The sequence below is a fragment of the Uloborus diversus genome, chromosome 6, assembly GCF_026930045.1.
Source record: "Uloborus diversus isolate 005 chromosome 6, Udiv.v.3.1, whole genome shotgun sequence".
NCBI lineage: Eukaryota > Metazoa > Arthropoda > Arachnida > Araneae > Uloboridae > Uloborus > Uloborus diversus.
Window position 1 is genome coordinate 80944725 of NC_072736.1, and position 16585 is coordinate 80961309.

At 32.0% G+C, this 16585-nt stretch overlaps 1 protein-coding gene across 1 annotated transcript in view; it reads left to right on the forward strand.

Moving 5' to 3' along the window:
- The first annotated feature begins 4432 nt into the window (after positions 1–4432).
- LOC129224255 (G patch domain-containing protein 1-like) overlaps positions 4433–16585 on the forward strand; it is a 64324-nt gene continuing 52171 nt past the window's right edge. The window contains exons 1-3 of the mRNA XM_054858682.1: positions 4433–4565; positions 12402–12530; positions 15195–15280. Coding sequence (XP_054714657.1) covers positions 4505–4565; positions 12402–12530; positions 15195–15280 — 276 coding nt within the window. The 5' untranslated portion in view covers positions 4433–4504. The remainder of the gene's footprint in view (positions 4566–12401; positions 12531–15194; positions 15281–16585) is intronic.

The following is a 16585-nucleotide window of genomic DNA, read 5'->3' on the forward strand; positions in this document are numbered from 1 at the left end:
CTTGTGGAAAAAAGAATTTCAAAGTTTGGCTCAAATGTCTTGTCTGACAGTTTCAATCTTACATTAGGTTCAGCATTTAGTTCACTTCTGCATTCATCTGTTGAAATTCATTTTTCTCATATAAACTTTGTCCAAAAGAGGTAATAGAATTTAAAATGTCGTTTTCTGTCACAACAATACATTTATTCGTATCGCTAAATTAGTCGATAAAGAAATGATCTTTAAAGATATCCTTCTTCAGATTAACTAAAGGATCTTTTTCCTTTCAGTAAAATCTAGTTGCTTGATCAGGATACACTGTGTACATTAATTTGTTTGAGTGCTGAGTAATTTTCTTGTCCTTATTCTAAAATGCGGAATAAAATGCGTGTTTTTTTATTATTTCATTTTAGTTTCGACAAATAATAGAAACGTCTGCAATTACTTCTAATTTTTAATTAAACGTACCTCACTAAAGCAACAAACAGCAGAGCCATTGCACTTTATTGTGTCACTCGCATTTTCGGCAAAGCACAAGAGAAGCGCGATCGCTTTTCGTCGCACCCAAATAGTAAAGAAACTAAACATAGAAAATTAAGTAAAAATGTAGCAAACGCTCTCATATGCTCTAAATACATTGCGTTCATAAGTTAAACTTTTTCGGCAGGGGATCAATTCTATCATGCTCATTAGAAAAGGTAAAAACCCGTCCCTTGTAATGACAGGCTTAATTCTTTAAATTTACAAAATAGAATGTCAGAAACTGTTCTAACACTTATATGCAGAAAGTATCGAATGTGCAAGAGGCAAAAGACTAAATGATGAACCAAAAACGCTTGAACTTGAGACTTCATCTCAAACGAACATGTTTAATTTCCGTCATTACAATATTATTTTCCATAATCCCCTTTGTACCTAGACATTTCCGAAAACATACATCATTTGAAAATTGAAAAAAGTCCAAAATCCATAAATATAATGCTTGTTGTTCAGTCTTATTTCATTAATTTGAAATTTATTAACAAAACTAACTTTATATTGACTAGTAGTTTTCATTGTTTTTGGCAACAATTAAAAGACAACTACATTACTTCCGTCACCCTAAAAGGTTGAGGATCAGAAAATCAAAGCCCTAGTATAAAAAGTTTCACTCCATAACAGAGAAAAAGATATTCCTCCCCCCCCCCCCCTTTGTGATACTCATTCGGTAGTTCCATTCATCAACATCAGATAGAAAAACAGCGCATTGAAGTGAACACATTTAAATAATCCACTTAATTGAGGTGCTTTCTCTACGTAAATCACGCATAACACGAGGTTTTATTTAAATATTTTTGTTTTTTTCTGGGGTAATTTTGAAAGTTTTTATATTTTAAAACTTTAAATGACTATTTTCATATGTTTAAAATATGATATGGAAAAACTGAAAAAAGGAGACGGAAGATTGAACATAGTTTGTTTCTATGGCAATTTGTTCGTTTTTTATTATTTGCGTAGTAAAGCGTTGTTTACGGAAAACTGTAAAACTCCCGAAATCACGCCTTTTATCACACCCCACTTTGAAGGACCGCTTTCTCTCTTCTCCCTCCGCCTCAAGTGACAAGTAATAAATTACTGGATTCCTGCAACACTTTTAATGACCGTTGATCCTTTTTGTCGTTTTTCGGTTCTTTTTTGGAGGGGGGGTCTACTGTCCAGTTGTGCTAGTTGCAGTGTTGACTAAAATGTAAACACTCCTAAGAAATGCAAATTAAGATAAGAGAAAGCTTTGATTAGGGAGTCCGGAAAATAATGTCGTTTTATACAAGCCTTTTTTTTTGAAGTTTTTATTAGTTCGAAGATACATTTTAATAAAAGTAATGTTAAACAATGGCCTTAATCAGCAATGAATAATGAATTGCAAATTGAAGGCTCACCTAAATTTTCGCATGCATTTATAGTTAAAAACAATTATGATTCATGTTCTAATTACTTTGGAATTTTGGAACAAATTTTGTCTAATGCAGAAAAATCAAAGGTTTTTATAGATGTCTTTAAATAATTTTTGCGAGCATTTTTAGCCTACTTTCCCAGTAAAAGTCAGAAAAAGAAGAAAAAAGCATGAAAGAAAGCTTTAAAATATCGCGAAAAACAGAAAAAAGTCAAAAATAAATAAAATAATTAAATAAATATCGAAAAATTAAAAATTGGAAAGTAGGGTATTGAGATGGGGAAAAATGTCTGTCGGTCTGTCTGTCCCCCCCCCCCAATAACTTTTGAGTGTATTGTCCGATTCGAACAATTTTTTTTTTGTTCGAAAGATGTCGGCTAGGACACCTCATCCCTATATTTCATTTTTTGATTTGAACTATTTTTTGTTCAATTTTGAACAGTTCAAAAAATCTTAACATTAGCGCCTACGGGGAAATTCATTTTAATGAGCTTATTGACTTAAATTATTATTCTTTCGTTTTGAATGCTATTAAAAAAAATTTTTATGGAAAAAAGTGTATTAGCTGCTTTGTTTAAAAGGTACTGCTATTTTATTTGTTCGTTTTTTTTTTCAGATGAGTGAGGAATATTTTATTCCTAGAAATCAGCTTAAAATATTTAAAAAATATGTTTGAAACAATTTCCGATATTAGCTATTTTTGAGAATATTGATCAGGTACTAGAAAGTAGTATGGGTATACGGGAAAGTAGGCTCGTTTAGTTCTAGACGGAACTTCTTGTTTATTCTACATTTTTTAAATGTTTCTTCTTCACATTGTTAGACTTATGCCCAAATAATGACTAAAATTGAAATGAACTAACCATTAATAGCTAAATAACAATGTGTGGCAAAAAAAAAAAAAAAATTCAAAATGCTTCTGACATTTCGTCGGCTGATTCTTATTTAAATTTTTTTTTAAAGGCAGCCCAATTTTTTTTCAATTTTCCTTAGTTTTAGAGAAATTATTATTATTATTATTTTTTTTTTTTTGGAGGTGAAAGGAGCTTTATATTAACTGCTAACAGCACCGATAACACATTCAAGGAAACTTCAAAATAAATTTGAAACAAAAATAACACCATCCAATCTCAATCAATGTTTATTTGGAGGGGGGGGGGTGGCAGTGAAAGTAACAAAACAAAATCAAATCCTCAAAACATATTTTTAAAAAACTTAAAATGCTCTTCGTTGTACAAATGTGTCATCGGTATCTTTTTTTTTAGCAGGGGGGGGGGGACATTGCAAGTAACAAAACGACATGGGGGGGGGGGGTTGAAGAGACTTGTTATCATCTGTAGAGCACCGGTAACACCATTCCAGGACACCTCAAAATAAACTTGAAACAAAAATAACACCATCCAATCTTAATCGATGTTTAATTGTTGGGGTGGGGGGTGGGGCAACGACAGTAACATAACAAAATCAAATCCTCAAAATATTATTATTTTTTTAATTTAAAATTCTACTTGTCTGAACAAATATGTCATCAGTATCTTTTTTATCGGGGGGGGGGGGAATTGCAAATACTTATCATCAACTGTACAGCACCGGAAACACATTCCAGGACACCTCAAAATTAACTTGAGAAAAAAAAAACACCGTCCAATCTTAATCGATATTTATTTTGACTGGGGGGGAGGGGGTCACAATACGTAACATCAAATCCGCAAAATATATCAGAACAAATGTGTCACCTGTTTTTTTTTTTAGCGGCGGAGGGCATTGAAAGTAAAATAAAATGAAATGAATTTGGGGGGGCGGGGGGTGAATGGAAAAAACTTGTCACTGCACGCACCGGCAACACATTCCATGACACCGTAAAATAACTTGAAGCAAATTTACACCGTCCCCATAAACGATAAACGGACATGCAAAATACTTTCAACACTTACTACACCGTCCCTACTTACGATGATCGGAACCTTAAACTATTTTAAGCACATACTACACCTTCCCCTAATACGAGAACGGGTTGCCGTACAAAACAGGTTTGCTTATATCTCCTTGGCGATGAGGAAAACACCGCATGGATACCATATATGGCATTGTATCGCAATGAAAACATTGAACCTGGCGCGGGAACTGATCCTTTCGCCAACGGAAAATCGACGGGACCTTTATCGAACTGCATCCTAGATACATTGTAACATGTTATTGACATCAAAACACATTTATGACATTTAAGATCGAGCGAAACCATTTTGCAAGTCATTAGGCAGTTTTTGAATAAATATTCGTTGAAATAACAAATGAAACTTGCAACATTACTAATTTCAAGAGTTAATTTGTGTTTTTGTGAAACATAAATTCAAATTAATCATTAAAACGTACCTCACATTCACCTAAATCCTCAGGCTCCCTCGTTGTATCTACCGTTTGTTCGCGCGCCAAACCATTGCGTCGCCAAACGTCAAGGTTGCCGTAAATTTCCCTGTAAAAATCGCCAGGATTTAGCTGTAATTAATGTCCGCCTTGATACCGTAAACATTGTAATGTTTTTAGGATTTCTCTCGCAATTGCTATAGCTATTTTTCCCCAAAAGCCAAATTTACTATGGAAGATGAAGATGACGAATACATTTCGTATGGAACAGCTTTGCCTGAATACGAAGATGGTAAAAGAAACATTTCAATATGATTTCAGGAATCACTTTCTGAAATCCTAAACATACAACTAACGTGAAAACGAAAGCAATCTTAATTCCTTCACATGCATATTATGGATTTAAGGAAAAATTACGGCAACTGAGATTCTTAGCAATATTTTGATCTGTCACAATTTTTTGAAGCCAAAGACTCGATGCCAATATATTACTGCCTTGCTGTTATTGGTAGACTGGAACGATAAAAGCTCAAAATTTGCCGACATTATCAAAATCTCAACTTACGAAATATTCTTGACGTGGTTTTATAAATAATATCTGGATACCAAATAAGCTTATTTCTACATTTGATTCGACAATAATACTTAACAACCCAGTTTTTAGTAATGGAAACATTCGAGTTTTATAAGTAAACCTAAATAGTCTCGTTTTAATTTATCGTCATATAGTACTCTAAGAATACCAATCAGCTTCAGTAGTGTTGCCCAGAAAATAAAAGGGAGAGGGGATACTCATATTCAAGCTTACGAAATCAAAAAGTTGGGTAGTGCTTGAATATTAAAATTAAAAAAAAAAGGGGGGGGGGGGGGCTTGTCTGGTAAAAAGAATTGTTAAACGTCTCTTTGATATAACTCTTCTTCTTCAGACAACTAACAATAGAAAACACTTTTGCCTTAGACATTGATGATTGAGGGAAGGGTTTTGCAATTTCAAAAAAATTGTTTTTTGCTTTTTTGTCTTTTCTTGTGGTTTTAGATTTCAAAAATATATTCCCAAAATTTCAAATCGATCAAAATTCTGAAAAATATCAAATATTTAGTCTCTGCTCCTTCAAACTGTAGCTGCGGAATTTCAGAACCTCAATGCTGATTGCTTGGGATTTTAAATATCATTAAATAAATACTTTTAAAAAAGGCTGAGCTCATCGAAACTGCTGCAAGGTCTGTACTCCATGGAACTAGAATTGATAGTTTTTAGCTATTAAAACTTGATATATGCATTTTTCTGAAAACCAATTTTTCAAAGTCCCATTTTAAAACCATTGGTTCGATTCATTTCAAACTTTGTAAACATGTTCTGCATATAAAAAACTTTCCTCTTATGGTGGGTTTTAGAATTTTTTATTTTAAAAAGGGTTTTTTTACAAGCAAAATAGCACAATTTGTCTTGAAAAATAGTAGGGTTAGTTGATTTAAATCATGATTAAAATCAAGTGATTTTTTTAAAAAAATCATTGATTTAAATCAATTGATTTGAATTAAGTGATTTATTTAACAAAATCATTAATTAAAATCAGTTGATTTTACTTTTTATAAATTAATTTGGCAATTCCAGAATGTATTGCTCTAAATTTAACTGTACTGCATTATACTTTCTTAACTTCAACAGTCAAAACTACATAGATCCCTCTTTCTGTGTGTGTAACAGATTTTCACTCTATTGCTTTTACTCCAAAATTACAGTTTAGAACAAAATAAAAATTTGGAGTTTTTCTTATACACCATGAATAATATAGTTCAGAAAATTAATTATTCAACATATTATTTTACACTAAAAACATACATGATAATGGAAACCTTATCTTTAAGCAAAGCATAAATCAAAGTCACGTTTTATCTAAGCATTATAACGTATATAAATCTTAAAATATTATTGAATAGTTAGAGAACTTATCTTAATTTTAAAAGTAAGTTGAATGGATTCATCTAATGTATGAAATATATTATGTTTTTAAATGTAAAGTGATTAATATCAACAAATTTTTGAACATTTCAAAAAGATTTTAAAAAAATCTGATTTAAATCAAAAAAAAAAAATCCGACTTTTTTGATTTAAAAAAAAAATCACGAACCCTGAACAATAGCCTTTTTAACTTAGAAAAGCTGCCAAAAATTTTAAAGTGAGGAAAAAAAAAAAGTCTGAAACCATTGGGAGGAGGATTTATTAATACGTTGACTGAATTCAAGTAGTTTTTTATTTCAGATGATTGTCAACTGAGATACAGTGACCCCAGCAAAATCCTCTTTCTCCAAAGGCGCTTTTTGAAAAGCTCTGTCACTACCTTGTTTGTGGATATTTTTTCATTAAAATCTTATAGAATATTCGTAAAACCAAGCATAATAATGCATTAAAGGTTTTAATAAATTTAATAAAACCATTTTTCTGAAAAAATTTGTAAAAAAAGTATATTTTTTGATGCTGAAAACCCTACACCCCATCAAAGATATAGTTTACATAATAAATTGAGTTTCTTAACATGGGTGGATTTATGGGGGGGCAGAGGGGGCAATGCCCCCCCCCCCAGTTTTGGGAAAACTTTATGTACAAACAACGCATCTTTCAAAAATTAAAAAAAATGATTTTTTCTTTTTTGAATAGTTCAGAAGGGCATGGGTGGATTTATAGGAGGGGGGGATAGGGGGCAATGCCCCCAGTTTTGGGAGAACTTTATATAGTAACAACACATCTTCCGGAATCTTAAAACAAAAAAATCATGACTTTTTTTTTTTGAATAGTTCAATGAAAATGAAGAGAAAAGCAAATATCCTTTTCTGATGAGAAAAAAGAAAAGGAAAAAAAAAAAAAACGAACATTAAATACATATAGGGTAGCTGTCGCTGGAGTAGATTAATTGACCTTTCGAGAAATTCTAAAAAACATAGTTTTTTTCCCTTCTCTCTCTCTTTTTTCTAATAGAGAGAGAGAAAATAAATACTATCGCAAACTGAATAAATTTCAGTTATTTGAGTATTCTGGTTAAATGAATCTTTTTACTTAGAGGGAGAGTACAATTTTACTTACTTTATAAATGCTGTTTAAAAAGTAAGGTAAGTCATAATCATCTAAGTCTAAGTGAGTCAGTCCTTGTCATTATTGAAATCCAAATAATTTAGTCATCAAAAGTTTTGGAAAAATGTACTGAAATTTTATAAAAGTCTATAAAAACATAACAAAGATTGGTAAAATCGTAAAAATCCTTTAACTGTAAAAACTTACGAATTTTCGTAAAAATTACAAAAAAATCAAGCAAAAATTTGCAGGTAAGAATGAATTACAAACAGGGCCGAATTTGCCTATAAGATAAACAAGCTATTGCTTAGGGCCCCTGCTTTGAAGTGGGTCCCTAACTTCTAAAAAAAATTCATGATTCGTTCCTTAAAAAATGGAAATGGCTTGAAAAAACTAATTTCATATTTAAGTGCTTTAAAACCTTGAATATTTGGAAACGTGTGGCTACAAACCTTAAATTTTAAAATTTCTAACAAATGGTAGAGGGGCAGGAATGCTAAAATATGTCTAATTCAGCTCCTTGTCACATCCTGTATTAAAAATGTAAAAATCATGGTTCTCACGTTTTTAACATATTATTTGAAATAAATTTTTGTGACTCACATGTTTCATACCTTGCTATTTATTCAATCCTGAATGCAGTATTTTGGAAATTCTTTTGTATTGATTGCTTTTATCTTACTTCTTCTGCATATTGTTTATTTGTTTAGCACGGAAAAAAACACACTACTTCTATTTCTTTTCGTTTTCTGCCCCACTTGCAACTGAAGAAAAGTTCTTGTCATGAGAAATCTGTGATTTCTTTTTTCTTTTAAATTTAAAATATCTATTTCTCACAAAGTTAGAACAGGATTGTAAAAATTTACAATCAAGTACTAAAATATCAGACTGGAAAGTACAAATAAAGTGCGTTAAATAATTTTAATTGTTCTAGAGTCCTTGAAAATAATTAGATAAGTCTTTGAAAATCCTAAGCAAAGTGGGCTCCAATTACTTCTACTGCATATTGTTAATCTGTTTAGCCAGGGGAAAAAAAATACACTATTTCTATTCCTTTTCGTTTTCTGCACTACTTATAACTATAAAAACAGGTTCTGAGAAATCTATAGTTTATTTTTTCTTTGAAACTTAAAATGGCTGTTTCTTACAAAGTTAGAACAATGCTGTATAACTGTATAATCTAGTTATCAATTTCTATGTCTATCTAGTTAACCTTTATAGGGCTTCAAAATGCAGAATTTTATATCCATTTTACAAAATTTCCTCCGAGGGAGAAACCCCCGACCCCCTAAAATTGGAGATATTCTATTTCCCACTTAAAAGGGAGCCCTGCGTCACTCTTTTGATACCTGCTCCCTCTCTTAAGGTCAGTTCAAAAAGGACAGCATGAAAACACACATTAATGAAAACGACACACAAAAAAGTAAAGCATGAACTTATGCATCACAGGAAACAGACAAAAACATAGGAGTCCGGGGGGGGGGGGGGGGCAGTAAAAATGTTGCAAAAAAAAAAAAAAAAAAAATCCTGCCCCCCCAGGAACTCAGTCCTAAATCCCCCTATGTTTCTTAAACAAAAGCAGCTTTTTATTAACTTATATAAATTTTGGTATTTTCCATTCAATTACAAAATATTAATAAAAAGAAAAATTGAGCCTAAAGCATCGATCTTAGAAAACATAGATGTTTTAATGAAAACTTCAATGTTTTGAAAAGTCTACATCAATGTTACAGCCCAAGTTTCCAGGGGTGCCCACCTAGAGGGCCATGGTGCAAAGTAACATTAAAATCTCTTGGTTAAAATATCTTTAATGTTTAATAATGTTAATATAAATAAGTCTTAATTGCTTTTTTACTATGGTATAAGAAGCTTTTATTCCCAGTGAGTCAATTAAAATGGAGGTTCGCAAAATTTATTTTTCGCAACTTAAATATGCAGATACAACCTTGTATTATTTATTTTGTTAATATTTTAAAATTTTATTTTATTCTTTTATTTTTGAGGCAAACAAATCGTTAACAGTTTCATTGAGTTTAAGTGTATTATATATATCATGCATTTTTCATTTGAGAGAACGGTTAGAACTCAGTGCCGGATTTAGGGCGGAGCAAGTTGAGCTAGGGAGGCTGCAAATTGACGCGTATTCTGTGTTTTTTCTCTCAAACCTAGACATAAGAAGGGCGCAGGAGTTTTAAGTTTTTGCCACAGTTCATAAACTTTGTAGATCGGGCACTCTAAGAATGCTTAGTCTGTTCTCGTTTCCCTTATAGTGATTATAAAAAAATATTTTATGAATGAAAATTAAAACTGAAAATGGAGTCAATACTAGCATCTGAAAGCTCATGTATCAATTGATTTCATTTAACATGCATTAAGCTTGTTCTGTTAACATGCTTTTTGCGTGATAGCAAAATTTAATGGAGAGCCAAATATCTAGAGATTTTGATAAGTTATCAATAATGCAACCTTTTGTTTCCAAGAGCACAGTAAAATAGGACAAGCAGGGTATTATGTAGCCTTGCTTTTGTTCTACTTCTCGTACCCTTTTAAAACCTTAAGCTGCATTTAAGCCGAATTCGGCATTGCACTAGCTATAGAGGATCTTTTAGTAATGTATAGTATTTTAACTATGATAAGCATGTTGAAAAACAAAGGGGTCAGGGGGGCTCTTCTTCGAAATTTGCAAAAGATATCAACTCAGTGTTGTATTTAATTATTTTTGTTACTTCAATTTTTAATATAAATTTATTTCTTCATTTTCTTGGAGATATGCTCATATAAAGAAGTCTTCACTCTATTAGGGCGGGCCGAAAAACAACCTTTTTTTATTTCGATGATGGGTAGTGTGGAAAAGGTGCTTTCGGTGGAGCAAAGTGCACATAAAAATTTTGAATTTTTTTTGCGCAATCTCTTGATCTGCCGCAACTGGGTTGAAGTTTCGAATAAATGCTGTTTTTTCATGTTTTTAGCCAAAATTAATAAAAAAAGTATTTCTATTTTGGATGATGAGTTGCATGGAAAAGGTGCCATTGGTGGCACTAAACTCCCATAAAAATTTTGAGGTGGTTGGTATACTTCTTTCTTTCGTCACAAATGAGTAGATGTTTTGGCAATTTTCAGTTTTTTTAATGTTTTCAATAAATTTTCTCAAATAGTAAAAATTTTGTTTCGCCATATTTCTTTGCCGTAATTATGTAGTTTTATCACATGTGATGCAGTTTAAATGCGTGGTGTGTCATAAATTAACTATTTATTGCGTATAAATTTTTTAATTTAAAATATGCTACAGCTTATAATTTAAAATTTAGTGCAGCTCTCTGTTTGATTTGCGTTCAAAACCAACGGGAGTAAAACGCAGAATTCATTCTTCATCACTAGTAAACCTTTTTAAATAAGAACAAGTTATAATCTCTTAACTAAAAATAGTCGCGTGAAACGGCACTCCTGTAAGAACATGAAAAAAAAAAAACAAAAAACAACATTGTCATTGCAGGTGTTAAAAAAAGGAAATAAATAAAAAACTGCAACATTTGGTGTACATTTTCCATGCAAGCGAACTCCCGATCTTACACCTAATAAATAAGATAGAGAGTGTACTGAACTTAAGAACTTTATGGTCCAATCAAACCCAAGCTGGTGGCATGTGAAAACCTACTTATGCCATCATTCTAGGTTACCTCTATATATATATTTCTAAATTGGCAAAAATAAAGGAAAATACTCAAAATTATAAGCACAGACCAAAATTACATAATTAATAGTTGTGCAACAGTTTCAACTGGACTGTGCTCTCCAGAGTTTTAAGACACCCAACCAAGGTCTATTACGTAGTCTAGGTGGCTCACAGCTGCATACAGAACTCTCTGCTGGCACTTAGTTCCTTGAAACCCAAAGATGCCTTACGATGTATTGCACTGTTCGTAATATGAATTGATTTGCCTCTAAAGATACGACCAGAGTACGCAAAGGGTGTTTAAAAAGTAAACATGGTCATCCTATAAATTCATAACAATGCTACCACAACAATGGAAACTGACGAAAACCAAAGTACATAAACATTCGAATCAAAACAAGGTATCAAACTTCGAATCACGAAATGTCCTTCGTCACAAGAGACTGGAATAAATATAGTATTTGAAACAATTTTAGAATCTGAAGTCCTACGCCAGCTGTGTGCAGTAAATAGAAATATTACTGAAATAGCACGGAATTTGCAGATGGCCATGAAGAAAAATATGCTTTCATTGTAGCAATATTGTAACAGAAGTAAAAGCGCTAAAATGCAGAAATTCAATTCAAAAAAAGCTTTTATTATCTAAAACCCACACTCTGTTGGAAGTACAAACAGAAATTTTCTCTATATTCACATCATGTTTTGCTCTTTGTTGAATTCTGTGCTGTTAAATCATAATGAGCGAAGCTGTATAAAATTTTTGAATAGCACATTTTAAATTTAAAATTTTATACGCAATAAATAGTTAATCTATGACAAACCATGCATCTAAAAATGCATCACATGTGATAAAACTACATAATTATGGTAGAGAAATATGGCAAAAACAAAATTTTAACTATTTGAGAAAATTTATTGAAAACGTTAAAAAAACTGAAAATTGCCAAAACTTCTACTCATTTGTGACAAAGGAAAGAAGTATAGCAGACACCTCAAAATTTTTATGGGAGTTTAGTGCCACCAATGGCATTTTTTCCACGCAACTCATCAAAAATAGAACTATACTTTTTTTTTACTAATTTTGGCTAAAAACATGAAAAAACAATGTTTTTTTGAAACTTTAACCCAATTGCAGTAGATCAACGAATTGTGCAAAAATATGCAAATTTTTTATGTGAACTTTGCTCCACCAAAGGCATCTTTTCTGCACTACCCTTCATCGAAATTAAAAAAGAGTTGTTTTTCGGCCCACCCTACTGTCTATTACAATGTAATATATATTTATTGTTCTGCATTTATGTATGGCATTAGTTGCATTTATGTTACTGAGCACAAGTGTCTTTTATCTTGCCATGATCTAATCGTTCTTAATTTTATATTTTCAGAAGCAATCTTAAGAAAGAAAGCTGCAAAAGAACTACAAGTGAGAGATGAAAAAGGGAGGCAACGTTTTCATGGAGCTTTTACTGGAGGCTTTTCTGCTGGTTTTTTTAATACAGTTGGAACAAAAGAAGGTTTTCATTATAAAATTTTATTTAATGAGTTGACAACTATGTCTTTTATAAATTTGCTTGTATGGTACAATGTCAAAAACCTGAATTAGTTGGGACCAGAAGTAGTTCAAATTTTCAAATTGTTCAGTTTTTCGAAAAAATCCCAAAAAAAAAAAAAAAAAAAAAAATGCTGTTATGGAAAATATTATGTCATATAATCAAAAAAGTGGCGAACAATATGTATGAACGTGATATAGAATACAGTATATATATGTAACAATATGTAATTTTATCTTTCTCAAAATTTGACAAAAAATAATCCTTGTTGCTCACTGTATTACTCTTATTACTTACATAAAGAAAAATGAAAATATTTTCAGTGCTGTGTTCTCTGTGAGAAACTATTATGCAGTAATTAAGCAAAGGAAATTGAATCAACTTCTGTAAAATACAGACTCCATGCAAAGAAAGACTAATTAACTTCTGCAGGGATATACTGAGTTAAATTCATTTTAAAAAATCAGATTTTTAACTGACAGAGTTTTAAAATATGTGCTTGGATTTTTGACATTTGAATTTTTACGTTCTACATACAAAGCGGACGAAATTGAAAAATATTATCTCTGTTTTTCATTTTATATATCATTTCCAAAAAACAATTTTAATGCTTAGTTCAAAATCAAAACTGCACAACAAACACTGGGTACATGATTAAATTAATGCAATATCAAATTTGATTTAGTTCAATAATTCTGTGGATATAAAATTGGTTTGTAAAAATGCCTAGAGTACCAAGCCTGGCTGCAATAATGTGTAGACCAGAATTAGATTGGGGACTTTTAGCAACTCCTCTTAGAAATTTATATTACTTTAACTTTGAACGATATGATGCACAGCACATCTGTGTTAATTGTTCAAAGTTTTGAATGTTTTTGCCAGAAAATATGATAGAAATATAAAAGTTTAGACAATGACGTACTTTAGCTGTAGAATTTAGAACTGCGATAGTAGAAATACAAAAGTCTGCAAACATATTCAAAAACTCTTTAGAAATACTATAACCAAAATACAATTGTTTGATATGCTTTAACAATACTGTTTTGGATAAAAATAGAAATTTGCTTGTTGCAAAAGTTTAGACACTATTACGAGTTTCTGTGAATTTTTTTTCGTATATGCAAATATAAAAGAGATGACATCACAGACCTCTTGTACTTAAGGTCTGCCAACGATAACACTTGGTAGTCAAGATGCCACAAGCTGAGCAGATTAAAGCGGATGAGGTAACTAAGATTTAGCAGTTGAAAGCTGAAGGTAAGCTTGTTCCTGAAATTTCGGCTATTATTAATAGATTAAAGAAATCTATTTATCCAGTTTTATCAAGTCACTCCAATTATAAAGCAAAACGCAGATCTGGGAGGCCGCGTGTGGCGAATAAACGGGACGATTGTCAGATCCAAAGACTAGCAAGTACCCAACAAATGACTGTTCGTAAAGTTCAAAGCACCTTGGGGCTTTTGGTATCAAAGGATAGGATCATAGACGAATTTTGGAAACAGGGAAAATGGTTCACGGCAAAATGAAAAAGAAACCAGCTCTAAAGCCACATCATAAATCCCAACGAATGTTGTGGGCTGGAAATCATATGTCATATGGATTGAAATGGATATCAGTAATATTTAGCGACGAAAAAAGGGGAATCTGGATGGTCCAGATGGCTGGACATTGTACTGGCATGACTTACGGAAGGAATCCAGATGTTTTTTTAGTCGCCGACAGGGTGGTGGCTCTGTGATGGTTTGGGCAGCATTTTGCTACAATGAACAAGTGTCTTTGACCTTTACCAGTGGTCGCTAAACATCACAGCATTACATTAAGACACATGAGGATAATCTCCTACCATTTGCTGAGCTTATAGGGGGCCCCAAGTGGGAATTTCAGCAAGACAATGCTTTGATTCACACTGCAGGAAACACAAAATCTTGGTTAAATTCAAATAATATAAAAGTTCTCAATTGGCCAGCGTGTAGCCCAGACCCCAACCCTATAGAGAATCTTTGGGGCATCATATGTTTCAAAGTTTACAGCAATGGTAGACAATACACTTCTGTATCGGAACTTAAGAGATCTATTGAGGAAGTATGGTACAAAATTGAGCCCCAAACCATGCAAGATTTAGTTTCTTTTATGGAAACTCGTATTTATGAACTGATAAAGAAGAATGGATGCACAAGCAGGTTTTAAAACTGTTTTATTTAATTTTTATTTCGTTTGTGTCTAAACTTTTGAGACAATGTTAATTTTTTGTTATAACGTAAAAACTTATAAAATGCACAAGTCAACTTTTCATTGCTATAAATATTATATAGTATGCATAGCACCTTAGACTAAAGTAGTCTTAGGAAAACTGAATAAATAGATTTCGAAATCTGTGTGAATTTGCTCATTGAGTAAAATTTTGCGCCGCACTGTACATATAAATAAATGCGCAAGTGACCAGCGAAAGACTTTGGGCCCAGGTATACTTGATTCTAGTCAATTTATCAGTCCCCAATGAAGATCAATAGACCTCTTAAAGTTATTTACTCCCGTGCTCATTACAGCTTTTTCCAGTAAGATGTTCCAAGTGCTAAACTAAACCTAATAATTTAATTATGATTAAAATGTTGTTAATATTCTTTTTAGGGTGGGCACCATCTACATTTGTTTCTTCTAGAAGTAAAATTGCAGATCGATTCCAACAAAATCCTGAGGATTTTATGGATGATGAGGTAAAATATACATATGATGCAGTGAGAAGCAAAGGGATGTACGTGACAAAATTAAAAATTTTGAGACAACCATTACAAATAGTAGGGGAACCTCTCCTCTGTCTTGGGGCAAAATATAGTTATAGTAGCCCGCTGCTGTACAGCATAATTTAGAAAAAAATTCAATGTAGGCCTACCTAGGAGGTTATCTTGAAATGCATTTTACTCAAAACTTGAAAATGGCCACTTACATCCCTTTGCTTCTCACTGCCTCATATCTGGTATTCCAACACTATCTTTCTTTTTTTTTTTTAAATTCATGTTACATAATGTAGTAACTGAACTTAGAAATGTAAGAATTAGCTGAAAATTTTAATTTGGAGTAAGAATGGTGCACTTATAATAATTTCTATTTAATGTTTTCATAAAAAAGAGAGGAAACAAGAGAAATTTTATAACCTACACCTAACTTTTTATAGTTTAAAAGCATCTATTAGTCTAAAAATGTTGTTAGTACGTTTAGAGTTTTGTTTTATACTTACTTAGGAGTGATAAATCACAGGAGTTAAAAGAAATGATTGTAAAAAAACTTTTGAAACTAAGCCTATTTAAACTAAAAGAATGTTATATTTGAGATACAATTTATTATTATTTCTTCCTTTTTAAAAATTTGAAGTCTATTCACTTGATCCATGGCCCCTACTAAATTTCGCTTATGCCTATAGGCCATGGCAGTGGCTGAAACTCATGGTAACAAAGAGAGCACTACAGGGAACCCCTGTTTCCATTACGTTGCCATTGATTGGTGCATGCAGGGTGTTCAGTGCCTTTTGCGGTCAAAATGATTGACGTCCAATCAAAAATAAACAAACTTTGAAACATTGGCATTGATTAGTAGATGAATGAGCGGATCATAGTTGCATCGGTTTAACACAGAAAAGTCATAAATTATCAAGGCCCGTTAAGCGTCAGCTCCATCTAGTGGTGCCATGCTTGATCAAATGTCATCATCAGTGAAACTTCAATTTGGGATGCATATTTTTCTTATTTGTGTGCATGTAATCAGTTCACCATTTCTTTGTTTAAAGTCTTCAGAAAATATCTTTTTTGAATGAGTTAATATTTAATTTTTTTCTGAGGAAAAGCTACAAAATTGATTTTTTTTTTGATGACCTTCCATAATCACTGAAAATAAAATTTCAAATGAAATACGAAGTAGCTAGATATGAGCTTTGGATGTTGCTTAACAAAAAGTTGGTTAACAGATTTAATCAGATATTTGCTATTTATAGATGATAAAGATAGATATGCTCTGTTAATGTTATT